This window comes from Sinohyriopsis cumingii, chromosome 1, assembly GCF_028554795.1.
Source record: "Sinohyriopsis cumingii isolate HCF-2022 chromosome 1, ASM2855479v2, whole genome shotgun sequence".
NCBI lineage: Eukaryota > Metazoa > Mollusca > Bivalvia > Unionida > Unionidae > Sinohyriopsis > Sinohyriopsis cumingii.
The window spans coordinates 120,708,665-120,736,379 of NC_142961.1; the positions used below are offsets into that span (position 1 = coordinate 120,708,665).

Here is a 27,715-nt window from a genome sequence, read left to right on the forward strand (position 1 = left end):
ACTCCTGGACCTTTTGACTATTACATGCCATACCTATTCATTGGTTGTTGCAGTTACCATATTTACCATATATGTTGGGACACTGTATTTGTTGGGACCACATAAATTTGTAGCTTATTTCCTAGGTTTTTCTGAAGTTTAGTGTCCACAAATTCTCCCAATCTTATATGGTTTGGTGTTGGGTCATTTGAATTTATTTAGTTTTGTGTTGGGTCATTTAATTTTATATGATTGGTATTGGGTCATTTAATTTTATATACTTTGGTGTTGGGTCATTTAATGTGATATCTTCAGTACAACTGCAGAAGTCATTTAAATAGTTAGCAACATATATCTTTGCTATCAAAGGATTTTAATGACATTTTTTTTCAGTTGGGAAAACTGGTTTTATTTTGGGGAAAAAATTATCATATTTCCACAATGTTTTGGTGTCTTGGAAGGGTAGGGTTTGGATTCTGTAAAATGGGTTTATTTTAATTTTATAATAAGTGACACTGTTTTGTTATACCATAATTTGTAATTTCCATCTTTCTTTTTTGTGGTATCACTCTTGCAGTTCTGAAGCAGTTTGGATTTTCTCATTCCAACACCAAGGTCAGTGATGTTAACAAAAACGAAGTTAAATGACAATCCTGCAAAAAATGATTTTTTTTTTAATGGCTATGGCACATCATTCAGAAATGAGGTGGGTGGGGTAGAGGTGGTGTTTATGTAAGAAAAAGTTTATAACAAAGGAAAATTATCTAGAATCAGATAAATTTGTGGAAATATGGCTCCAGTTTAATCAACCAAATACAAATCCATTCCACTTAGGCTTTGTTTATAATTCCTCCTCTGCAAAGGTTGGATGGAATGAGCATTTTGAAAAGCAACTAAATAAAGTGATTGACGACCCCGAGTGGTCCAAAGTGCTCATCATTACTGATTACTACCATCTCACCTCTGTCTGCTTGGGTTGAGTCTCGGGGTTTGGCCAATGTGGGTATGTGAGAACGCTTGCCAGTAGCTTCTCATGGGTCAGTGGTTCTTTCCGGGATTTTCCCCCAGTTCTTCCTCCATCATTCATCCTCCACCAGTTCTTCATCCACCATACTGGCAACCAGGTATAGAATATTGTGTGCTGAAAAATGGTGTTTAACACTATAACAACAACAACCAAAAATATACATATTTTAGGTGCCTTCAACAGGGATTTTGTGAATTAAGCAGCTTGACAGAAATTGTTAAATTTATAGAAACTTTTGGTCCAACCTTATTAGCACACCAACCAACATGAGAAACTGACTGCTCAAAACCTCTAATTCGTTATCCCTGTACATGTATGGAAGAAAATGTTACAAAAATACATATTACCGGGATACATTTTAGTTATCCCTTCCCTATTTTCCTACGCAGAAAATCAGGCTTAAAAATGGCTGTAAAATCCAAAACTCAATCAAGCCATAATGTACAGTTCATTTAAGCATTATGGTGAAAACAAATTTCTGGAAGATCTCAGTAATGTTCCTTGGAGTATAGTATCTATGTTTGATGATGTGGATGACCTTTTGATGTAATTGGACCCAACTTTCTCCACAGGTGGTAGATGAACATGTCCCACTGAAAATGCAGTATAAGTAAGGGTTTTTAACCTGACTGGTTAACTCCTGACATTTTAGACACCATGAAAGCCTGTGATTCTTTCAAATTTGTTGGTCAACAAACATATTACAATATGAAGAAATAAAGTAACCGAAATGATCAAAGAAGATTGGCTATCAGTCAGCTTTAGAAAATAACTGCAATAAGAATTATGTGTCAAAAATATGTAAGAAACTACCATTAGTGCAGGTAAACATTCCACAAGATCATCCAAAATCCAACAACTTAATGGTCAGGAATGCCAGATTATTGATGATACTGAAATAGCAAATACATTCAATTACTTTTTGGTCAGTATAACTAACAGAATTAAGGAATCCATCGTAAACTCCAATCTTGATGATCTAAGAAATTTATGCTAAACACAAATTCCAGCAGACACAAGTTATTTTATCTATATAATACCAAATGAAAAAATATAAAGTTTTTGCAAACTATTACGACAACAAAAACAACAAGCCTAGATAATATGGGACCACATACCTTGAGGGCTGCACAGCTGCAAATATGATACCTGATGGCATAAACCTTACATATATAATCAGAACATATCCCCCTCAGTGTTGCCTCAGAAACGGAAACTGGCAAGCATTACATCCATTCAATAGCCAAGCAGCAAAGAGGATGCCAATACCTACAGATCCATATCGAACCAACTCAGCCCAAACTTTTTGAAAATCAAGATACATGATTATCTTTTGATGTACCTAGCAATGGGGTGGGGAAGGTGAGTCAAAGTGGGGGCTGAAGGCATCGCTGCCCAGGGTACCATTTCTCCTAGTGCAGACTTGATGACCGCCATGCCTCTCAACCTTTATCTTAATACATCAAACCCAATAAAGGTTCAGAGGAAAAGCACGCCTGAGAAACAGCCTTGGTCTCCATGATAGAAGGATTACTGGCTTAGATCAAGGACATTTACTTAGCTCCAGTTTTGTTAGATCATAGAAAAACTTTTTTTATTTGACTGTATAATCACAGATCTAAATATTTACAGGGAAATATAGCTTTGGGGCACTGTCTGATGTTTATTATTTCTTCAGGGAACAAATGTATTACTTATGCTTCTGAACATCCATCAATACAAACCTTTTTTTATCATGCAAGAAAATCCTTTTTTTTCTTTATAGATTTTGGTTGTTACCAATTATGCAATACTTTTCTTTTAAATTATTATTATTGCCTTATTTATGATCCTTTTTATGCTTTTTTGTGTAACAGCAATGGTGTTTTCGGCTGGATAAATATAAATATTGTTCTCCGTTTTAATACCTACTTTTTAAAAGTGATTGCATACCCTTTATTGCTTAGATCTGTGATTATACAGTCCTACATAATGCTAAGTACAAACATATTCCAAGTCTGGTTTAGTAATTCTATCCAACGCAAATCCAGCACGTTTTGAGATGATGTATTCATATTTTTATTCCTTGACATGAAGGGCAGACACGCATCCTTATTTAATATCATTAAAGGAATATAAAAATAATAACAAGCTGAGAGTAACAGTTGCACACTAAATGGTTTGCAAATTGCAGCTATAACGCGATCTGCTGTAATAAGCAAGTAAAAGAGGACACCTTCGTTTCATTGTCGGAATAAAAACAGTGTTGTTAGTGAAAATAAAGTGCGCTCTAATGAAATCGATCAATGAAGTACGCTCAGCCTTGACTGGTGTGGTGCATATAACATTTCCTTCGCAAAGGTCTTAAAGTTGGTACATTTCCAGTCCCAGCGATGTACATGTATGGAATGGCGCAACGAGAGTCGTCAAATTATGAGGCAACAGTTGAGCTGATGCTGGTTTCAGTTTATTCTACCCAGATTTATGTAAGAGAATATAAGTTAATGTTAATTTCATTATCTTTTTTTCCGTAGAACTAAAACAAAGTGGATTTATTTTTGCATATCGACGGTTGCGATGGTCATGTATTTGTTGTATAAAAATGGTTGACTGAGTAAAACAGCTGCAATGTCGCAGCCTCAAGGTGGTTGGGGCTACCCCGTCCACGAAGTAGAGATACTAATATTAGTACTAGGTATAACAGTTTAAGACGTCCACGCTGATATTATGTACTTTGGATGTGACTGAAACAACGCTTACCCATAACGACCAACATAAAATGAAGAAAAAAAATACTTATGGCGACAGATCTATTGGCCTAGAACATATACAATTCTCCGAATTCCACAGAGGGCTATGCTCGATTAAAATACAAGTCTTACTGCTAATGGTTTAGTACTAATATTAGTACTCCTGCTTCCTTCATCGATTGGGCATTGGATCCTGTATATATCAGTAGGCCTAGAATACAATTCCACACAGCGGCCACCTTATTTACTCGGTCAGTTTTCTCTGCACCAACTAGTTTGTGTACAGAAGGACCCTCGTGGACAGCCACTTCTGTGATGCAGCATGTGGTCAGCATTTTAAACTAAAATTCAAAATTTGCCCCTGACAAGCAGCAATATTTGATCTAATACGTGTCCAGAACCATATTGAATATATGATAATCTCTGCTGATGTCAGGTTATCATTAATGAAAGAAGCGTTTTCTAAAATACATTATAATGTATACTGCTGTGGTCATTATTATATGATGCAAATGCTGACATGGGCCCCAAAGTCGTCTAATTTAAAGTTCTCACAATTACAGATCACTGCCATCTCACCTATGCCTGTGTGGGTTCAAGTCTCGGATTTGGACATTGTGGGTATGTGAGAAAGCTTGCCAGCAAGTTCTCATGGGTTGGTGGTTTTGCAGGGTTTTTCACAGGTTCTTTCTCCACCATTTATACTGGCCACCATGTATAGCCTAACTTGTGCTGAAAAATGGCATTAAACCCTAAAACAACAACAAATGCTGACATTTACAGGAAATGGGCTCATCAGTGCTTTGATAGAGTTTTGGCTTCACACAACTGTTACGTTCTTGTCTTTGATGATTATGACCAGAGATAATTGTCAAGATCATATTATGTTCAACCAACTAAATACATTTTTTGTGGATTCACACACCGAGAATTGAACCTTGAACGAAACAGGGTACCGTGCAAAGACCAAAATCATGTGACAGTTCATGTATCACTTCATTTATAAACAGGGTATTTTGTCTACTCTACAAAAGTTTTGGACCACTCCGGTGGCCTAGTGGTTAGAGCATCTACCTTGGAAGCGGGAGTTCATGGGTTCCAACCCTGGTCAAGTCATACCAAAGAGTTATGAAAATTGTACTAACACCTTCTTTGCTAACCGCTCAGTATTAAGAGGTTAGTGTTAGGACTGGTCGGCCTGGTGTCAGGATAATGTGACTAGGTGGAACATCATGCTGCATGTCTGTGGCATGATGACCCAGTGCTAGATATCACTGTAAACTGAAAAATTGTTAAAGCTACGTTAAAAATCATAATTACACACACATACAAAAGTTTTGTATGCATGATTAACTTTGAGTACATTATAGCAGCATAGAAATAAATCACCACAAACTGAATATCTCATCACATAAACAGAAAGTTCTTGCCAAAAACTTGACATCGGACAATTAAAATATGATAACCAATAAGGAGAATATTCTGCAGCAGGGGGAAAATGGAGTAAATGGAAAGAGAATGACTCTAAATGCCAAGTGATGTTTGTATCAAGATTTAAGTGAGGTTTTTGAATAGTTTTCTAAAAGATGTGCAAACAGTATTTTCAGTATCTTACATTTCATTTATAAGAATCAAGAATTATTAATGTATATTTAATGTTTAAACAAGTCTGTTTTTAATACAACCCCCTTTGGAAAGGACACCCCTCATATACACCCACTTTCCCAGTGCAGAAAGGGTGGCCATGTATGAGGGGACCACTGTAGCGGGGTGTGATCCACACATGGGTGTTTTTTCCCACACTTTCTCTCATGTTGATAACTTGCATGCTATTATAGACAAGTATCCTTGATTTATTCAAGGCACAAGAAACTAAAGGTCATACCAAAAGTGTCTACTAAATATCCTGTAAACAATTGAAGTGTGATTGGCTGCTTTTTGGAATACAGCATCTGACTGGATGGGCAGGAAATGTGATATGTCATATAGGTGCTCATACTTTTAAAAAGATCCACAAACTGTTTGGTAACTTGAACTGTAATTTTGATGCTCCCTTAAAAGCTATAGGAATCATTTGTAGCAGCCTAAACTTGTTAAGTCTGTGATATAATTACTACCGATAGTAGGTGATCAGCACCAACAATTTCAGCCATTATTGTCTTTTTTTAATATTTTGATTACAAAAATATCACATGACTGTATGACCTCTGATGTCATTGACATGTAGGTTGCGAGAGTTGTGTAGTCACATGACTAGGAATGCAGATGGCCAGATCCAGGTCAAATTTCAGCAACGATGTACTTTCGTCTAGTCTGTCAGTGGATTAAAGACATGAAGAATGCTATGCTCACAATTTTTGAGAAAATAAATCATATTCCTGTCGATTTCATGCAGGTATATCTCGATGAAAGGTCATTCAAGTTTGCTGGGCCAGCTAGCAAGCAGCTATCCCATGCCGACACCAAAATGGTGTCGGCGAATTCCAACTTTTTGATAGGGAATGGACTCTGACCCTACACCCAAACATAAATATCCAGACATCAAAAATGGGGTGGCAAGGGTCAAAGGAAACTCGGGCTATGTTTCCCCCAGAATCTAACATAGGTATGAGCCATACATCATGGTATTGTGTTCCCCACTCCCCTAGGGTAATTAACCAAGAAAAAAGATAGTAAATGCACATATATGATGAAAATGGTCTGTGTTTCATCATGAATTTTATTAATTATTATTATAAAAGTAGGAGAGTGGTTGACTTGTAAGATTCAAATTATCTGGTTTCATCTGTATTCACCCACAAAATTGAAGGTGTAAAATCCATGATACACTTCCTTCTGTCATTTTGAGAATGCAGTAGTACAGTGTACTGTACTGCAAAAATGGCAGTATAAATTCTCTGAGTTTTCTTTGTCTTTCCTTTTAGCAATAAACTGAATAATTGTCATTAAATTATTAATACACAACTGTGTAAAGAAATCCTGTAGGTGTACACGCTGCTGCAAGCAATTCAGTTACAGTAAACAAAAGACATTCTTAAGCATTGCTGCATGGTATTTGTTGGCAGTGACCTGCTTCACAGTAAATATCTTAAGCATTGGGCACATATATTGCTGCTTTATGATCATTAAAAATAATGAAGTTATATCGATTACATAAGCAAACATAAATTTTTGCAAGAAAAAAAGGGGGCATTTTATAACCAAACTAAAGGGTAAAAAAGCTGGGTAGTATGTAAATAACAGCCATGTGTAAGAAAAAAAATGACCTGGTACAGAGAAAGAACAGAATGGTGTAGCACCATTGTAAAATGACCTGGGGGAAACACTGGATGGTCACTAAACTTGCTCTAAGGTGAGTTCAGTCATACTACATTGAAACCATGATCTCACTGATAGGTGATAGACTACTTGACTTACTTCGTCCAAATGCAAGTCTTTTGCTCGCAGTGTTATTTCATTTTTTTTAGAGGATTAGTCAGTTGTTTAGAAGGGCTCCACAAGGAGGGAAGACATGCCTAGTTAATAAAATTGTTTTTGAAATTGCTTAATTAATGAATTTGTTTTCAAAATTGACTTTTACTGTGAAGCTGTTGGTGTAGTTACTTCTGGACAGTTTGAACCTTTTCAAGCTCACCTATATGAAGGGGGATTACTGCCATAAGTCTATGCATGTATTTAATTATATGTATGTATTTTAATTATATGCATGTATTTTAATTACATGTATGTATTTGCTGTTTGTATATGCTGTATATTGTCATATTCCTTTATTTAATTTTCTGTGTGTGTAGGATATGAATGACTGGACCATCTAGATTGCATCTTTTGTGTAAAAATCTAAATCTGCACATGAAATTTGAAGATAAGGTGTATGCAATGCTGTATTCCAATAGCACGCATATCCAAGTTAGAAATATTGGCAGTCAAGAATATGCTTCATACACAAAGAGAATGCAAAATAGAATAATGTCGAATAGGATAGACAGCATGCATCAATAGAAAATACATGCATATAGTTATGACAGTAATCCACCTCCATACACCATAACAAAATTCAAGTAATCTATTATAATACCATTGGTGTTGGCATCCACATAGATAAAGTATATACAGATGTAAACTGTCACTGAATATTAATCATTCCTTCATGCTAGATTCTAGGCAACAGTTTGGAGTGGGCACCTACCCACCGGGGATGGAGTTGATGAGAGCAAACTTTGTTGAGCTTTCTTTTGCACACTATAAATTCTGTTATAACTGGAAGCCAGAAACTTGGTGAGGGGATACATCTTGATCAGTACTAAACCCATATCATAAATGTAGGTCACTGTGACATATTTCACACTTATTTTGTTGTTTAAGTTCATGAAATGAGATAATTGTATATGTCACTGACCTACAGTTCACATTGAATGGCCTAGATTAAGTTTCTACAGTTGGCTCATGATCAGATAGGTATTTGCCCCATGTGCGTGTGTGTGTGTGTATGTATGTATGTATGTGTGTGTGTGTATATATATATAAAAATTCTTTGGTAACTTTTTTAAAATTTAGTGTTTTAAGTTTATTTTTCAAGCTCTGCTCTTGCTTGAATCTTTGAACCAAGTAATTGTATGCATCTTTATTAGTACCACTCCTATAAGGCAAAAAAAATTCTGTTTCTGGTCAGCCAAGTGTCAGTATTTTTCATTGACAACCCTAACACACACACACCCAGGTAAAAAAAAAAATTTTTTTTAACATTAAATTTCTGAAATTAATTTTTGCATCTAGTTGAACCCAGTAATTGATGTGCTTAGTACATTATATATACTAATCATTATCATATATATGTATATAATGTTTTTAAATATAAAACAAATTAAAATCCCTACCTACTTACCGGTACCCTAATTTTAAAACCAGTGCAAATAGGAAACATTTTTTGTGCCTAATTCAAAAGAATGTCACTAGGGTTGAAATGATACACCTATGCTGTGTAACAATATGATTCATGATACACAGCCTATGATACAATACATTATCAAAACACATGTCAACTGATGGTCTTTTTATCATTTGAAGGTCTGTCAATAGAGGGATTTTGCCATTTTATGCGTGCTGGCATCCTGGTAATGTTTTTAGTATGTACATTGCATACAGACATAGTCTTATCATCTGTTCAAATGTCATACTCATCCTTGACAAAATAAGAAAACAAAATACTTCAGAACTTAATTGTTAGTGAATTTAATTCCACCTTTTAGGCCAATTCATGCTGCACCATTTGATTAGATGCCGGACTCCTCTTTGTCACCATGCTCTGTTTTGCTCTGTATGATTGCTATAAAACGTCCTATTTCATCATGTCTTCACTTAAATTTGGAAGGCATGATGGTGTTTTCTTTACAACAGAAGAAATACCTTAGCACAATTTCCTCGGAAATTATTGACAATATCCATTCCCCATCAGGGGGCCCAGTGTGGCCGAGTGGTCTAAAGTGCTCTCCATTACGGATCACTGCCATCTCACCTCTGTCTGCGTGGGTTCGAGTCTCAGATTTGGCTAATGTGGGTATGAGAGAAAGCTTGCCAGTAGCTTCTCGTGGGTCAGTGTTCTTACCGGGGATTTCCCGGGTTCTTCCTCCACCATTAATACTGGCTGCCATGTATAGCCTATCATGTGCTGAAAAATGGCATTAAACCACACAACACCAACACCATTCCCCTTCAGCAAATTAACAAGGTAACTATTACTCATGTGGTTTGGAATCTGCCTCCTTGAAAATTCTGGGGTTTTTTTTCTTTCCAAGTGGCATTTACAGTTGCTGATTACATATATGAATGTAAAAGAAGATATTCCAAACTTGTTTTCCATATAGAACTTAGTACTTTGTTGATTATTTTCTAGTCACTTTTGCACAAAGCTTATATGTTACTTTGTATTTCTTTGTACGAGTTTTGATAAAATGCTTTTGGTATGCTACACAGTGAGTAAGCTACAGTTTCTTCTGATTGGTTGTCATTGTTTTACCCAGATATTGAACAAAAGACAACCACTAATCAGAATTGAATATAACACATTTCTGTGTGTTACACACTGGAAGTGTAGCCTTCAGATTTAATACAAGTAGACAAGATATGAAGCAACAGAGAAGCTTTGGATAAAATTGGCTATTAAATATTTAAATCACATGTAGGGAACAAGTTTTTAGTGTTTCCTTTATGTTAATGTATGTTATCAGTGGACAAACATGCTGACAATATATAATAATTAGCATGGAATTGGTGGAGGAGACAGATTTTAATTATGTTAATTTGTAGAAGACAAGTGGATGTTGTCAATGTTTTTTTAGTCTGATATTAGTGCATGTACCTGCAATAGAAGTGTCAGGTGAAGAAATATGAGTTTTCGTATGTTGGTGTTTATCAGAAATAGCAATGATAAGAGTACTCTGCAGTTAAAAGAAGAAATGTTTTTATGGGATTGCTGGAAGTTATTTTTCCAACTGTGCATTATTGTTTTTGGACAAAATATTTTTGCTAATTTAGTGTAATATTTGAAAAACTTGTAATGCTTTTTTTTGTGCAAATTTAAAGGTTCGTTTTTCATTATTTCAGCAGTAATTCCATGAAACTAGAATGATGAATGACATTCAGCGGGATGGCAAAATAGCTGACAAGAACCGATTGATGCTTCATGGTGCCAGCTACAGCGAAGGACTTCTAAAGAGGTTAAATGCACTCCGAGGTCAGGGCACGTTTACAGACATTATCCTGTGTGTAGGCCAGGAAGAGTTTCCATGCCATCGAAATGTCTTAGCTGCAAGTAGTCCCTATTTTCAAGCAATGTTTACTTGTGACCTGCGAGAGAGGAATGACATGCGGGTTGTCTATGACAAGGTTTCACCATGGACTTTGAAAAGAATTATAGACTATGTTTATACGGGTGTATTAGAAGTCACACCTGAAAATGCTCAAGAAATGCTGGCAGCTGGGAATTTGTTTCAGTACCCAGCAATAGTTGAAGGATGTTGTGAATTTTTACTTGGCCAGCTTCACCCTTCAAACTGTCTTGGTATTGAATATTTTGCTCAAGTTCATTCTTGTAAGCAATTGCAAGAGGATGCAAACAAGTACGTTTTAGAGAATTTCAGCACCATTGTGAAGTTTGATGAATTTCTTGAGCTTTCCATTGATAGGCTGTTGTCATATGTAAGCAATGACCTGATAGACGTGAAGAACGAAGAAACAGTCTATGAAGCAGTGATGAGATGGGTTCGGTATGACAAAGAGGAGCGTAAGGAGCATTTGTGCCAATTATTACAGGAAGTTCGACTCGCTGTTATTGACCTGACTTACCTTGAGAAAATACGAGAAGATCGCTTCATTCAGACATGTTCTTGTTGTCTTGAATTGGTAACAGAAGCGCAGGAAAAACACACCTCTGTTCATGATCAGTTTGGTCGTCGACGTAAAAGCATGCAAGACAGTGTCTTTCATCCCAGACCATCCACAGTTGCAAAAGAAGTCATGGTGGTAGTAGGTGGTATAAATAGTTATGTAACAAGGTCTGTGGAAATGTTTGATCTTCAGAAGAATAGATGGACACAATTACCTGAGCTTCCCAAATCCGTCACATGGTACAGTGTATGTGCAGTGGTGAATTCTATCCTTGTCGTTGGTGGAATACTTGATGGGCGTATAATTGACAGTGCCTGGAGATTTGATACTAGTCGTCAAACGTGGACAGAAATTCCTTCGTTGAATAAACCTCGTGCCAAACATGCATCTGCAGTGATAGATGATAAGCTGTATGTTTTTGGTGGTGTCACATACACTCCATCTTTTGTAATTGCAGATAATGACACAATAGAGTGTTATGATCCAACAAAAAAGAAGTGGTTTGTAGTTGGTCAGTCAGCATTCCCAAGAAAGCTATCAAAAGTTGTACCATTTAATAATACTTTTGTGGAAGTGGGTGGCCTTCAGGGTGAGGTCAAGGTCAACACTATGGATTGTTACATCTGCTCCAATCAGGGAATGGTAGTTCACCCTGTCCACGAACAATTCATCTTGCCAGAAGCAATAGAATTTGCACAAATTGTGGTGCATAATGGTATCTTCTACATCATTTGGGAAAACACCAAGAAAGTCATTTCGTTAGACCCCGAGAAAAGGAAATTCCAGAAATTATCAGATCTAAACTATTGTCACATTCAAAGTGGTGTCACAGTAATTGGAGAAAAGATCTACATCACTGGGGGGCTTGAGAATGTAGGTTCCAGATCCAGCAATATTGTGGAATGTTTCAATCCAGAAACTAACACATGGACAGTGGAAAAATCTATGCTGGAGGCCAGAGGGTTTCATGGTTGTGTTACAGTTCAAATGTGAATAATAGAGGGACTGTGAAAAATGTTCCAGATAGCTAATGGATTATGCATTGAAAATATGGAGACACAGCCAAGTAGCCGAGTTTGATCTATATGTACATGGTTGGAATGTTATACAGAAATTAGACTCTAACTTTCACTCTCTTCATGTTATGGAACAGAACATTGCACTTAAACTCCATATAAATGGCTGTTGGTCACCAGGCATATTTGCCAGTATTTTTCAGTGTATTATGCATTAGTTGTAAAAGCCTCCTTGCAAAATGGTATAAAATTTTGTTTCCTTCCAACCATAAAAATGTTATTTTGATGCCCCTACCAGTGAATTTGGCAGGGGTTGTAACCATTTTGCCATTTCATTGGTGTGTTCATTCATGCGTTCATTTTGTTTGTTTGTTCAATGGTTACTCAGTATTCTTTACCTCCTCAATATCTCAGGCCATATACCACAGTCATATATGTAAGTTATGTGGATGCATTTCAGAAACTCAGCCATACCAAAACTAGAACACTTTGGTCTAATTTGCATACTTGGGTGACTTTTCAATTTGTGACACACTCAATCTCTGTTTGTTAAACTATTAGTATCTCTGGCCAACCTTCAGAAACATTGCTTTATACAGTACAGCTTTTTCATTTCTCCGCACATCATGACATTATGGTGGGGATGGAGAGAGGAGAGGGAGGTTTTTTTAAAAATCCCTTCACTATCTCCTCACAAGTCTTAATGGAGTTGCCATTGTTCCTTATGGAGAATAGTTCTGAACACTATGCTTTTTCACTTGTTTGCATCCTACAATCACTGTGGAGTTCAACTGGTGTCGATAAAGTGTGCATGATTTACTGTTCGTAACCGTAGCAAGCATTGGCTAATGGGTCTTACTGAGATAAAGTGAGCACGGTGGGTCTCTGAATTTTCTACATCTGTCATCATCTTGTATTCTTCCAAATCAAAATTTAGATAATATCAGTGTAATAAAATTGGGATTTTAAAAAAAAAAAATGCCGATAATTCTGTTCAACTAGTTTTGCATAGTGTAATACAATGACACGAACTTTATTAACACTATTGAGTGTATTGACACTATATTGAGTAAAACTTTCTTTTTTAAATTCAGGTTCTGCATTATTGAACCAATTTCAGTTTTTTTATATTTTATCATCAAATATACAATAAGTGCAATTCTTTGATTGTGTAATGTGATATATTTAAATTAAAAATTACTACAGCCTTTACATGCAAACTCTGCATGTTTGCTAGTCACACAACTTGAATACAGGATAATAGATGCAAATGAAAGCATACTAAGTATTGTATTGAATGTGGTAAATGTGTCAGAGATGGGGGTGGGGGCAGTAGGTGATAGGTTGTGAACATATTCAGATTTTAATATCAACAATGATCTATAGTACAATAGTTTAGATAGCTACACTTCTTCCTTTAAATATGGAAGCTCAATTAGCCAGATATTAATTAACACTTAAGAGAGATATTTTGACATTGGATACTGAGGTCTGGTAGTCTCAAAGATCATATAATTTGTGCTTAAACAAGAAAATACAGGTGAGAAAACTATAATTGATGATGCAGGGTGTTTCTCCTTTATTGGAAAATAAAATGTGAAAAGCTTCGATTACAACTGAATTATCACAGAAAGAAGGAGGGATTAGTCATAGAATCATGACACTTTTTCACATGATAATTGATTTCAGCACTAAATTTAATTTGGCCTAGTTGTGAACAATTAACAAACTTGCACTGTTAATTGCTTTGGTTATAATTAGGGCTGTTTAACAGAATGCTCCGAGTCAGATGGTTTGATGTAATATAAATGACACCTTTCCAAATCTGAAATTGACATCATCCTTTGGTGTTATTTCTTCTGAAGATGTTATTGCAATGTTGATACTAGCTAATACAAAACATTCAATGAAGTTGAGTCTCTTTTAGGAAGAGATCAATTAATTGTCCAGGAGTGGAGGGAATTGGGATTCTTTTTTGAAAAGCTAGGAAATAGTTGTTTAGATCAGTGGGGTGGGGAGAAATGAGCTTTCAGTAGCTCATTTTAATCGAAGATTAAAAAAAAAACTCTTAATGAAAGAAAAAGTAAATTGGAAGGAATCTTCCAGTCCCTGCACCCCACCCCACCCCCATCAACTTAAGAACATGAGCTTTGAGCTTATTCTATTCTGTACCATCATTACTGCCTAGGAGTCGGGACTAAGCACATGGTTTCTATTTCAGTGTAAATTTAGTATATTCTATTCTTTTCTTTCCATTATTTTAAGTAGCAATGGTTGTAATTAGGAATTTAATTGTTCACATCTCAGATGATTACTTTTCCGTTGTAACAGTAGAATATATGCTGTCCAAGAGAAGTCAAAAGTTGTGACTCTTGTCAGGTCAGTGCACATGTTTAGATTTTGTTGAAAATAGTAAAAACATTAAATTCCTAGATGTTTCAGTGATCTATTTTGAACTGATTATGATGTGCAATTCATTGTCTAAGTGAAATAGGATTATACATAATCATTTGACATTGGCAGTAACTGCAAAAAGAAGTTTTACATAGAAACAAATCAACCTTTTCTAAACAAATGTTTCAATGTACAAGACTCTTTGGAAATGATTTTGATAAATTCTGAATATATAATCATCATAAATTGATTGATTCTTCATCAAATGGGTATCTAATTGTAAATCTTAACATCAGTCTTTCAATGGGTGGTCTTCATACATTAGCTAATTACATATCGGTCACTAGTGTCAACCACTGCCATCACAGCAGAGCAGTACAAAAAGTGTATGCTGATTTACTATGGTTATTTGTTGGTATTTTCCCCTCCACTGCAGATTGAGCATGGAATTGTTTAACTGTCCTACCAAATTGTATGGAGACAAGGAAATATTGCATGAGCTGTTCTGTAGATGCATCTTGACAATAGTAACTCTGGCATATGAAAACTAGGTTAATGTGACCTAATGTGTAGATTTGTGCTACTTTTATGATATCAGCTGCCTGTTCGTTGCAAGTTCAATATCTTGGACCCTATTTCAAATTCAGCCACACTTAAAAATTTACATGTGATAACATCTTGATGAAAGTAACCATAATAAAATAAGGCCAATTTGACCCAAGTTTCATGCTTCAGTGACATCTTTATTTGCAGCAGCTTTTCACACCATAATATCTTGGACACTGTTTTACCTAAACTGATCAAAATTGTTACGTGGACTTATCCTGACAAAAGTAACTCATCCATACCAAACTAAATCATTGTAACCCAGTTTTCACACTTTAGTTATTTTGGCAATTTTAGCAATTGGTTGGTTACATCCCCAATATATTGGACCCTATTTAACCTACACTTATAAAACTGGCATCTGATACATTTTAATGTCAGCAAGTCAACATTCCAACACTAGGTCAGTATATGCTTGAGTGACCCACTTATTTTTTATTTATTTTAGCTATCTGTTTCATCCTCACTGTGTTAGACTATTTCTGCCACATTTATGAAAATTGCATCGTGAAAGCATATGAAGCTGATTAATCCTAAAATATCAACAGTAGGTCGCTGCAATATACTTTTCATGCTTTAGTGACTTTAATGTTTTCAGCTGTCTGTTTGTTACACCATCAATTATTTATTCAACTTTTTTTTTGTCATCCACACTCATGAAACTTATGAGGTATCTCAAGGAGTGTAACCAAAATCAGGTCACTATAGCCTAACATTCATGTATACATGAATAACTTGTATTTTTAACTGTTTGCTACACTCAATATCTTGGACCCTATTTTGCCAGCACCTAATTTTCAAACTTGAGTGACTTGTGCTTTTAGGCTTTAGTGATTCAGGTATTTTCCTGTATACCAGTCTGTATATTGGCTACACCATATGTACTCCTGTTGGCTAGGGAATTCATGTTTTTAGATACACATTGTTTAATTGACTGTTGCAAAAGCCTTTTTTGCAAAGTGCTGTAGAAAGGTATTTTTAAATCATGTATGATTGATGTATGAAATTGAAATAGTGTATGAAACCTTACAAAACAATATGGATATATCATCTTATCCAGGCTAACAGTCTTGTCTGTCAATACTTTCAGTTTGGGTACTAATTCATGAATTGTATGTAAGCTACACTTGATGTGGTTGATATATGAACAGCTTTTAGTAACCGTAAAGTATAATTCTTGAAGCACATACTGAAGAACAGAGAGTATCTATGGAGTAAACTTACATGTATTTTATCTTCATATTACCAGGAATTTTATTTACAAGTTGTAACTTAACTGTGGTTTGTGAGCCATTTTTTTTGTACTCCAAATGCCAAATCTGGAATTTTTTTATCAGTTATGATAGAGCTCAGTACATTGCTAGGAAAGTTTTAAAACTGGATTGTTTAGGGTACAGGACAATATTAGATATTATGTTTTGAAGTCAGAAGCTAGTATGTATCGTAAATCTTAATTTTCCGAACAATGTTTTATATTTTTATTTTTTTACTAGCTGCATTGATCAGAATTGTAATTCAGACCAAGGCTTGAAAAAAATCAAATGTCATGAAGCCTAGGACAAGCTCAGAAGATAAGCAAATTTTAAATGGTATCAAATGCCACAAAAGACATATTTAAAGGATTTTTGTGAGTTTGAGCAGAGCCATACATGATGCGAGTCACTATCAATATTACAATATTATACTGTGAATGTGATAGGTCAGGAATGCAGGCAACAAAATATATGAGTGTGTCTAGGGTCAGGTAGGAGCGGGAGGGGCCACAGTTAAAAGAGACATCTCTCTTGATAAATCTTGAGTTTTACAAATCTTAGGAATGTGATTTGACCCAGTCCTTCTTTCTCTGCTGCTATCTCAAAAAATTCTCCAAATGGAAAGATATGGCACTACTGTTTATAATACAATTAAATCCATATATTGTATGAAAGTATTTGCAGAGTAAATAATACCATCTGTACTTGCTTATAAGTCAAACTGCAACAATGATTATAATCTGCTGTAGCATAATGTGCCTACAGATCAGGGTAGATGTTGTTTGTTATACTGATTAATCCTAACAAACTGCACATACCCAGATCTGCTGGCACATTATGCCCCAGCTGATCTGGGTCTGTGCAGATCGCAGTTGAACTCGTCTTATAAACAAGTATATACAGTACTTCAGCTCTCACTCATAATTCTGTTAGGTATGACTTTTCTTCATGACAGATTGTGATGCTTTATTATCACTTTTAGGCATTTTTTCTGAGATGCAAAAAAGAGAAGCGATAAACTGTCTGAATGATATTAAGATTTACAAAAGAAGCTCAGTTTAGTTACGCAGCACACTGTCATCTGCATTCCTGATCCTCAAACGCGTAACCTGAAAGATCCCTCTCATGGTTTTATCAACATAGCCTTGCAGTATGCATGTGAGAGATTGGTACCCATGGACAACATTGTTAGGCAAATAGAATTGGAATTTTACAGCACTAGAGACCCATTTCTTTGGATTGTTTCATCATTGCTTTGAGTTTAATTTGTTGAACAGCAGTTTAATTTTCCTCCCAATTAAGTATAGTGTGTTTGTGGATAACAGGTACCCCTTTGTCAACTGTATAGACACAGGCCTGCCATTATTAGCAGATGCAAGTCTATCTATACTGTACCTCTTAAATTAGCAAATGGTATGAACCCTGAATGTGATATACTGCACAGCATGGGATCACAAACCTGGTTGTTTTCATTTTATATGAATCTGTGTAATTTATTTGACGAATTTATTGGAGGATTTCCAGTGGAATCATTGATTTGAAAAGAGGTGAATTTTTTTCTCACTTTATGGGAGATATATTTTATTTTTTGTTTAACAGATGTAGCCCATCTAGCCTTTTGGACTAATGTGTGGGGGAAGAATCTTGGAAACATTCTGAATAGTTTCTTATCCCCTTTTTGTTTTATTGAACTTGTCAGTAAATTTAGCACCAGACAGTAAACAAAATAATGTTCAGTAAAATGATCTACAGCTGCACATGCAGCACACCAGGCACCTGCAGTTATATGCATGTGATGTAACATAGGTAAATGTAAAGACTGCAGCACACCAGGCACCTGCAGTTATATGCATGTGATGTAACATAGGTGAATGTAAAGATTGCAGCACACCAGGCACCTGCAGTTATATGCATGTGATGTAACATAGGTGAATGTAAAGATTGCAGCACACCAGGCACCTGCAGTTCTATGCATGTGATGTAACATAGGTAAATGTAAAGATTGCAGCACACCAGGCACCTGCAGTTATATGCATGTGATGTAACATAGGTGAATGTAAAGATTGCAGCACACCAGGCACCTGCAGTTATATGCATGTGATGTAACATAGGTAAATGTAAAGATTGCAGCACACCAGGCACCTGCAGTTATATGCATGTGATGTAACATAGGTAAATGTAAAGATTGCAGCACACCAGGCACCTGCAGTTCTATGCATGTGATGTAACTTAGGTAAATGTAATGATTTAAACATGCTAGAGTAGAAGAACATTGCTGCTATTGTATAAGGAATATGCTGTCATATCGGGGTGCACTGTGTGTACTGATATCAAGGCTTACTTGGATATAGTTTACGGATCTAATTCTTTGTGTATCTGTGATTGATATCAAGGTTGACTTTGGATATAGTTTACAGATCAAATTCTTTGTGTGCTTTCAGACTGATATCATGGCTGGCTTGGATATAGTTTACAGATCTATTTCTTTGTGTACTCTGATATCAAGGCTGACTTGGATATAGTTTATGAATTTAATTTGTTGTGTACTCTTGACTGATATCAAGGCTGGCTTGGATATAGTTTATGGATCTAATTCTTTGTGTACTCTGACTGATATCAAAGGCTGACCTGGAGATTGTTTATGGATCTCGTTTTTTGTGTACTCTGACTGGTATCAAGGTTGACTTGGAGATCGTTACATTGACAGAGATGATCACAAATCATTTGAAGATGGCCTATGTTCTGGGAGTGTGTTGTCCACAAATGTTGAGTGTGAAGTGACTATGTGAAAGGAGTAGTTGATGACGATGATTGATACATAATAGAAAATAGTTCTGTCATACTGAGCATTTATTTTGTAAGCTGTTTTTGATATGTTGTAAAAAACATTTGAAGTTAAAGTTTGTGCAAGTAGGTCCCAAATTTGTTGACTGATATGGATGAATGGATTTAATTTTCTGAACCCAACTCGAGATACAAAAAAACAAGGTCTGGGTAGAGAAAATGTATAGAGACCACAAATCACTTGATTTTTCAATCTGTCAGGAGAGTTTTATGTGTATTATTTTTCTGGGCAAAATACCCAGTCATCCAGGTAAGCTTGACACCATCACTGAACACTTTTATGCCTATAACATGTTATCGTAAGTTGTGAAGACTTCCACACTGGTACCCAGCATATCTAACTACTTTATGACAATACACCAATTCATAATCCTCTGCTGTGACAGACTTCCTGAAGGAACACGGAATTCAAATTTTGCCACAGCTCCAGTACAGTCCTGATTAAGCTCTACATGAATTTGGCTGAATTCTGTCAGAAGAGATATGCAGTGGGACAAGTCATTTGAAAGTGGTCATGCCATTGGAAGTGTTTTCTTCCAGTGTTTGAACAATGTGCCAGAATGTGACTGTAAAATGGCTTTTAATAATTGGATATTCAGGCTGAGAAAGGGTGTAGAGGCATATGATGATTACTTTGAGTTATCCACTGATGTACTGTACACTAATTAAAAATTTGTTGTACAAAACAGTAATATTCAGAATTTCTTAAATGCCCCTCATACATTGATTTTCCTATTCAGGGCAAGCAGTTACCATAACAGCTTACGCATTGACAAAAATGATGTGTTTCTTTTCATGCACATGAAAGGTCGCCCTTTTCTTGCAACTGTTCAGACTGGTTGAGATTGTTCTAGTTGTTATTCACCGCATTGTGCATTGTAATTTGGGTGTATTAAATATGAATCCGGTATTTTTCTGAACACTATGGTGAAACAGGTTTATGCTCCAGCAAGTCAAAAAAGGAAATTCTTGTATTTGGTGAAGTCTGACTTAGATAACACCATATCCAGGACAACTGCTCATCAAAAACAGCAGTTGTTGCCATTTTTAAAGATTTATCTCTACGTATTTAACCTCTTTATGAGGACACTTGTCCCAAAACAAAAAGGACACAAATTTAATGTTTGTACTCCGAGATTGGAGAGTAAGATAAGAATCTAAAGTAGTTTTTCTTGGAAAGAAAAACAACGACTTCTAGAGTAAAATCATATCTCCACAACAGTATGGTAACTACTGTGTGCTCGATAGCCGTATCACATGCATGATGCTTCAGAGGTTATGCATAATAGTTATTGCTGTCCATTTTTTGCAGAGTGAATGCCTATCACAAGTTAACAGGGCATATATGTAGAAAAGGCTTTCAGAACCTGCTTTTTTTAATTAGTGGTTTCTTTTTAGACAATCGTTGCCGTTTTAGTCATAGTAATTAGTTAATTTAATGATCTTTTTCATTTTGTTATTCACAGGTCTGTTCACATTTTATTAAAATAAAATAATTTAATGGTTGGTTTTACTTTATTTCATACTCTTTTGTCTGTCACTCAGTACAGTGCTTGTTTAGTACAGTAAAACCTGTCTTGAAAGACCACTGCTATTTGAGACCACCTGTCTTGAGAGACCATATTCTCAATGCACAGTTATTGATTATATTATGTTATGAGCAACCAGCTGCCTTGAGAGACCATATTTGGGGGGGGGGGGGCAAAAGGCGTGATCTTTCAAAACGGGTTCTACTGTATTTTTTACTATTTTAAGTAACTAGTGTCAGACTGCATGTAAAATCTGTTCTTGAATTAATCAAACTTTTTGAATGAGTTAAACAAGTCTCTTTTTTATGTGAGAAATTATAAATTCTAGGTGACTACTTGTTAAACCTATGGAGTTGTCGCTAAATGGTACATTGTCTTTGGAGGTTACTAGTCACTATTGAAGAAAGTAGGTCTTAGTGATCACCGACACTTTTGCATATAGTCATGAAATTTATTTGAATGATACTGTGTTTGAGATAATGGTCCCCGACTTGGATCAAGGCCATCTATCCCACATGACATCAACCTCACTGCACATGCTCATAAATGTTAGAGGATTGCCCAGTACATACAAATGTGGGACTGCACAACTTTGGGAATGGGGAGTGGAGCAGAAAAAAAGCAAAGCTATTGCATGGTCTACAATCAGTGCGGAAAGTCATAGGTTAGGAGCTGCAGTGCTGTGAGCTGACTGGCCTTATGTGGTGATTACCAAGTTGTGCTTGACAATAGGGTAACCGTATTTGAACGTTCAAAAAAGAGGACAATCAGGACAGTGGTTGTATCTATATAGAGATTAAGGACCAAAAAGGAGGACATGTCCTGAATAAAGGGGATGTATGGTAACCCTACTTGACAGTGAAGAACTGGAAATCACAGCTGACATATAATAACATGAGTGCGACAAGTCATTCCCCACATTTAGATACAAATGTACAAGTGATGGTCATGCATGAATTGGTGTGGCATTTAGTAACAGAACATCAGAAGTAATTTTTGGCATAATTTTTAAAAAATAATTTAGCAGAGCAGGGAGCTCACATATTTGGCTGGGATCAGGAAGTTGGTACTATTTATTTGCAGAGCCTTATGGAATATTATACATTGCCATCAGTAGAAAGCACCATACAATTCATGACTAAAATCACATAATATCCTTTGAATTATACAGAGTTTTCTTCAGAGAATATAATGACCATATAATGAAACAATCAAATTTGAAATTAGCTTCCCATATATATATATATATATATATATATATATATATATATATATATATATATAAGAGAGAGAGAGAGACGTAAAGTCATATGCCTTGGAAAATGAGAACTTTCCAACTGTAAATCATGTTTGCTAAATCATGTGTTAGACCTGGTACTGAACCTTGTCTTATATTTGGTATCAGAGTCGAGTAACGTAATCAGCTTTGCAGGCCATGTGGATCTGTTGCTGAGTATTGTTAGCAGCGCACCTGTCACAGAAAAGGTCAACAATGTTGTCAAGAAAGATGTTGCTTATGTTGTCGATGATCAAAACAATGTTGTCTATAAAAAAAAAAGAAATTTATTGGTAAACAAGTAAATAGACTATGGTTTAACCTTAAAATATGGTATGCTGACCAAATCAACTTAAGCAATTCGTGTGAGAGTGTAGAATAAGGATTTTAAGCGGTATGAAAAAGGCAGATATGCATACAGCATGTCTCTGCTATGCTATCATATTATTAACAATAGAACTTGGATCCTCCCTCCCCCCACAATGCTACCAATGCGAGAAATAATCGAAGCAGAACTAAAGCTGCAAGATGAAATCGCTAAGAAAACTTTTACATGCGAAGTAAAAACGCTTAAGTGATGACGTTGATGCTCTTTTGTGGGCCTGCTGCAGCAACATCTCCTGCCCACTGTATGGTGGGAATTGTGACTACGGCAACTATCATAGGCACGCCAAGCAGAATCGTTGTCAGTGCCATATCAACAGTAACCGTAGCACCGATGTAGCCTCAACTTGATTTGTTGTGGTGGTCCACGAGGTAGGAGTAAGGGTACTAATATTAATACTACAGTAACTGGTGTTGCAGGTGGTCAGGACTAGTCTAGTCAGAAAATCTTGCTGCAGCATAAAGAAGGACAAATATGATCAGTAAACTGTACTCTGGCAATCGAAGATAAAATAATTACAAGGGTGGAGCTCGAGACCATGTTGGTGGAACTGGAAACATTACAGTGACTACATGCACAGATACAGAACCCGATATAGGTAATTGGTATACAGGCTGCAAAAATTGAGTAAACAGTTGCCTGTGCATATCAATCTGTCTGTGAGGTCACAGCATTGGAGTTCACAACCCAATACTTGTTCTCATAAGAGGATCATTTTACACGCAAGCATGTGATTGTAGCCCATGTGAGTCCAATAGAAGCTATGCTTGTTCAGCATTTAAGTGTGCAAGGCAATCCTGATACATTCATGAGCAAGTTCAGTGAGGTCAATTGCATAGGGGATAGGCTTTGACACTAGTTGGGGACCACAGTCTCAAATTCATACTACTGTGCTACTAATAATGTGTTCACCTTTGAAATCTACACATGCAGCATGTAGGTAAAAAGTGACACATTCGTCTCATGCTCCACTGTTTATTTCTAATTTGTGCATTTACAAGTAATAGTTTCTTGAACACAGTTGCTTGTATAATCAGGAAAATTTTGTGAATTCATCTCTTTCACTCATGTTAGCACCTATACAATGTAAATTGTGCTTGTGATTACCTACTTTATGGCTGAAGATGTTATAGCAGAGACCTTGAAAAATTAATGACAGAAGAGAAACAGCTCTATTTCTTTTTGGATCATGTGGATGGGAAATACGTAAACATTTTTGTGTACTTTAATGTTCTTTTCAAAAGTACCTAATGATATTATGTTCTTTGCTAGGTGCTCAGTATTAAGAGGTTAGTGCTAGGATAATGGTCGGCCTGGTGTCAGGATAATGTGACTGGGTGAGACATCATGCTACATGTCTGTGGCATGATGCACCAGTGCTAGACATCACTACAAACTGCCACAATGCAGACCTCGAAGCGATATGACTGAAAAATTGTTAAAGCTATTTTAAAAATCCAGATCACACATACACACATTCTGGTCTTTGTAATTACTTGTCGTGTCCTGAAGATATGATGGTAATTTGTGGACATGTGTCTCATAAAATGATGTAAATATTCTGATATATTTTATATGGGATGCACGTTACCGGAGATTAAAGGTCTGCCCGCATTTTCTGAGCTTAAGAAGTAGACACAACACCTCATAAAAAGCAAAGCAAGCAAACCATTACTGCCAGATACATTGCTTGTTTCTTTAGACGTCGCATCTTTGTATACTAACATACTGCACAATAAAGGGATACAGGCATGTTGGGGAGCATGGGAAACAAGAACTGTATACAATCCATCCACACACTTCCTATTCCAACTCCTGTAGCTTGTCCTAAAACTCAGTAACTTTGAATTTAATGAAGAACAGTACCTCCAATTCAATGGAACCGCAATGGGTTTTTAAAAAATGGCCTATTTGTGTGCTAATATTTTAAATGGGAAAGCTGGAGGGTGAACTTTTAGCATCGGTTGAACTTACACCATACCAGTGGGTACGTTTTATCGATGATATAGAAATGAAATGGCAACATGGAAGAGAAAGTCTGGATGATTTCATATCAAAGGCAAAAAACTTCCATCCTATAAAATTCATGGCAGAAGTCTCCAACTCAAACCCACGTTTTCCTGGACACAACAACCAAACTAGCAGAAAACAAACTTCATACAGACATCTACTCGAAACCAACTGATAAACACCAGTATCTACTCCCAACCAGCTGTCATCCAAAACACTGCATTAGTAACATTCGATATAGCCAGGCACAGAGGATATGCAGAATTGGCTTTGATGATGAAACATCCCTAAAAAGGTCCGAAGAGCTATCTAAACATTTAGTTTACCAAGGCTACAGCAAAGACCTGACCAAAAGGCTAAACAAACAAACCACGAAGACCTACTAAATTATGGAAAGAAGGAAAAGGCTGACAGGTTAGCATTTATCCTGACCTACCATCCAGACAACCCCAAAGTAGGTAAAGTCAGGGTGAAGCTAACACCAATCACTAATCAAGACCACCCTAGTTAATCTGGCCCCTGTGGCGATAAAAGGTGCAAAACCTGTCAAGATAAGATAGAGACCAGGACATTTTCTAGCGAAGTGACCAGAGAAAAACTAAACATACATGGTCAAAACAAAAGTGCAAAACAGAGAATGTAATTTATCTCATCACTTGTAAGATCTGTAGCCTTCAGTATGTCCGAAAAACTGAAAATCTATTGTGAAAAAAGAGAAAGCTTTCAGAAGAATTGGTGTGTCTATTTTCGAACTTTTCTAGTAGAGCACGAATAGGTACAATTGAAAGAAAGGTGAGTGGCTATACTGGTTATAGATCAGAAAAGTTTATGGGATGGCTCTTCGTCTATCGTCGGTCGGTCCGTTAGCACAAGTTCATTATCGCTGCTCATCCTAAATTACTTGGGGGATTGCCGTGAAAATGCTGCTGCTCGTACATCCAATATGGTCGCTACCGCAGTTATCTTGTTACAACTGCTCCACGTCATATAAACCGGCTTCTAGTGCTGTTTTACTTGCGTCTAAATGGAAATGGTGCTGGTTCGATGTCCAACATAGCCAACAAGGGGGGGGGGGAGAACCGTACGTCTTCGAGGAGCCCCCCGATAAAAAATATAATCTTTACAAAAAGACCGAGAGAGAAAAAACTATCGTGGAGGGTTTATTATTTTTTTTATATTTTTTTTTGGGGGGGGCACTTACTTGAATTCGTTCCCCCTCCCCCCACCGCTGTTCCTTCCATTTAACCGAAGATTTTATCCAGTCCTATACGATATCGTGTTCGATGGTAAATGTATTGTTATAAATCCGTGCGTGTAATTAAATCATTACTGATAAAATAATGGTACCAGCTAAAGAGTCATACACAGCTAGATTGGCCAGAGAAAGATTAGAAGAAATCAAAAAGTTTTTGCCTGTTCGTGATGCTCTTAAACAAAATCTGCAAGAACGTCAAGAATCACAAGTTGAATATGCAGATGGGACAGAAAAATTATTTAAATCTATTTCAAAAGTTACTGAAAGTGTTGCAGAAGTTACTGAAGGTATTCTTCCAGCAGTAAACCAAACCGCTGAGCAAGCTGAAAAGATAGCGAGAAGAACCAAGATTTTACGATATCTTCCAACTGAAATAGCTGCTGCACAACCTCCACATGTGGGTGAAGAAATACTTGAAGGTACTGGCAGAGTTCCTACTGAAATAGCCGATGTAAAAAAAAAAAATCTTAAACCTAAAGCATATGATTTTATCGAAGAACTTAAAAATATTAAAGAAGAATTTCCTAATGCAATATTAACTGGTATATTTAGTAAATCTGCTATTTTAAAATCCGGTCATGAAAATGTAACTGATGATAATCTTGTTAAATGGTTGTATCGTGTATTTCACAACAAAAAAAACAAGCCAGAGATGATGGTCTAAGATATAGAAAACTTGTTGATGACGTTAAAAAAATCTTTACGATAAGTCCGTGAAACAAATTTCTCAACAAATCTTTTTCTATCGCAACCTCTACAGGAGCCCTCATATTAACTTACTCCATCGCAGCAACAAATGGAACGACCAAGGAGAAACCACAATCTCCTTCACAAATTTCTCGGCTACAATCTTCTGTAGAACTTCCAGTATTAACTAATATTAAGAATAAATTTACAGCTGAAAGTATTGAATCTATCAAAGATTATGATAAAGCAGTATCGATTGCCTCACAGGGGTATAATAAAATATCAGAATATGCAAAACCTAAATTTGTTGAATCCTGAAAAATAAAGTTGACTGGAGTAAAGATGTATACACTGTACACAAAAACAGACTACCTTTCAGAGGTGACAGTGATTATTCTGATTTTCTCGATGTAATAGAAAAAGGAAGAGATTTTGGCAATGATCCTCCTGGCGCTACTGGAAGTGGTTTTTCTTTAACTACTCAAGGAAGTGGTTTTATTACTTGCCCTAATAATATTCTTTCTGACGTTGATCGATTAGAAGTTCTGATCAGAGGGAAACACGCAGGAAATAATTCTCCGGAAATCATCAATGACATTTCTGATATTTACCGAAGATTATTTACCGGTGGTGTTATGGATCGTAACATTTATCATTTTCTTATCAGTGAAATTGCTGATGATTATTAGTGATTAGATAAATGAATAACAAATAAGATGATTATACATAATGCTCAACGTGGACCAATCATAATCAGAGTTATGAATTCACGATTACCAACTTAAGAAGCGATTTACGGAAATGGACTAGGTAATATTATTCGGGATTTATTTACGAGGAACTCAAAGGCAATACCGATTGCAAAACAATTAGGTATGAAAGCTATTGAAGCTTGTCGCGATAAAGTTGCCAGTAAAGCATTTTCTTCGGTCCAAGAAAGATTAACTCGATTAGTACGAAAACAACCACCACCACCACCACCAGTAGAATTACCCAGCAGTGAAGTTATGCCTGAATATATCAGTAAACCAATTAATCGAGCTGCAAATAATAATAAAAAAAACTAGCAGAACTGGCTGTTAATAATAAATTAACAGAGTTGGCCAGTGAAGAAGTTGTTCCTGCAAAGGTTAATAAAGAAGTTGTCTCTGCAAAGTTGATTGACGAAATTATGCCGATAGATAAAAGTTTTATTTCAGGAAGTGGTCTTCGTGTTAGACGAAGATAATTATAATAAAATGTTCAAGCGTATATTCGATCCCGCGTTTGACATGGATGCTCCAGTTCTCAAGGATGAATCTGTACGCGATTATCAGTATTACTCTTATGACGCACATTTACA

General features: G+C 36.2%; 1 protein-coding gene across 2 annotated transcripts; it reads left to right on the forward strand.

Moving 5' to 3' along the window:
• The first annotated feature begins 3,348 nt into the window (after positions 1 to 3,348).
• Positions 3,349 to 20,737, forward strand: LOC149807748 (kelch-like protein 21). 2 transcript variants are annotated; one of them, XM_089970000.1, is made up of 2 exons: positions 3,349 to 3,471; positions 10,336 to 20,737. In XM_089970000.1, exon 2 carries the CDS (start codon positions 10,357 to 10,359, stop codon positions 12,109 to 12,111), a length of 1,755 nt encoding a protein of 584 aa, XP_089826126.1. In that variant the 5' UTR covers positions 3,349 to 3,471; positions 10,336 to 10,356; the 3' UTR covers positions 12,112 to 20,737. The 2 variants fall into 2 exon arrangements, with proteins under 2 accessions (XP_089826126.1, XP_089826135.1); XM_089970009.1 differs by having other exon boundaries at positions 3,360 to 3,471; positions 10,339 to 20,737.
• Positions 20,738 to 27,715: the final 6,978 nt, after the last annotated feature.

Bases quoted from the DNA above. Each gene is read 5' to 3' on its own strand.
- LOC149807748 (XM_089970000.1), top strand. From the start codon at position 10,357: ATGATGAATGACATTCAGCGGGATGGCAAAATAGCTGACAAGAACCGA.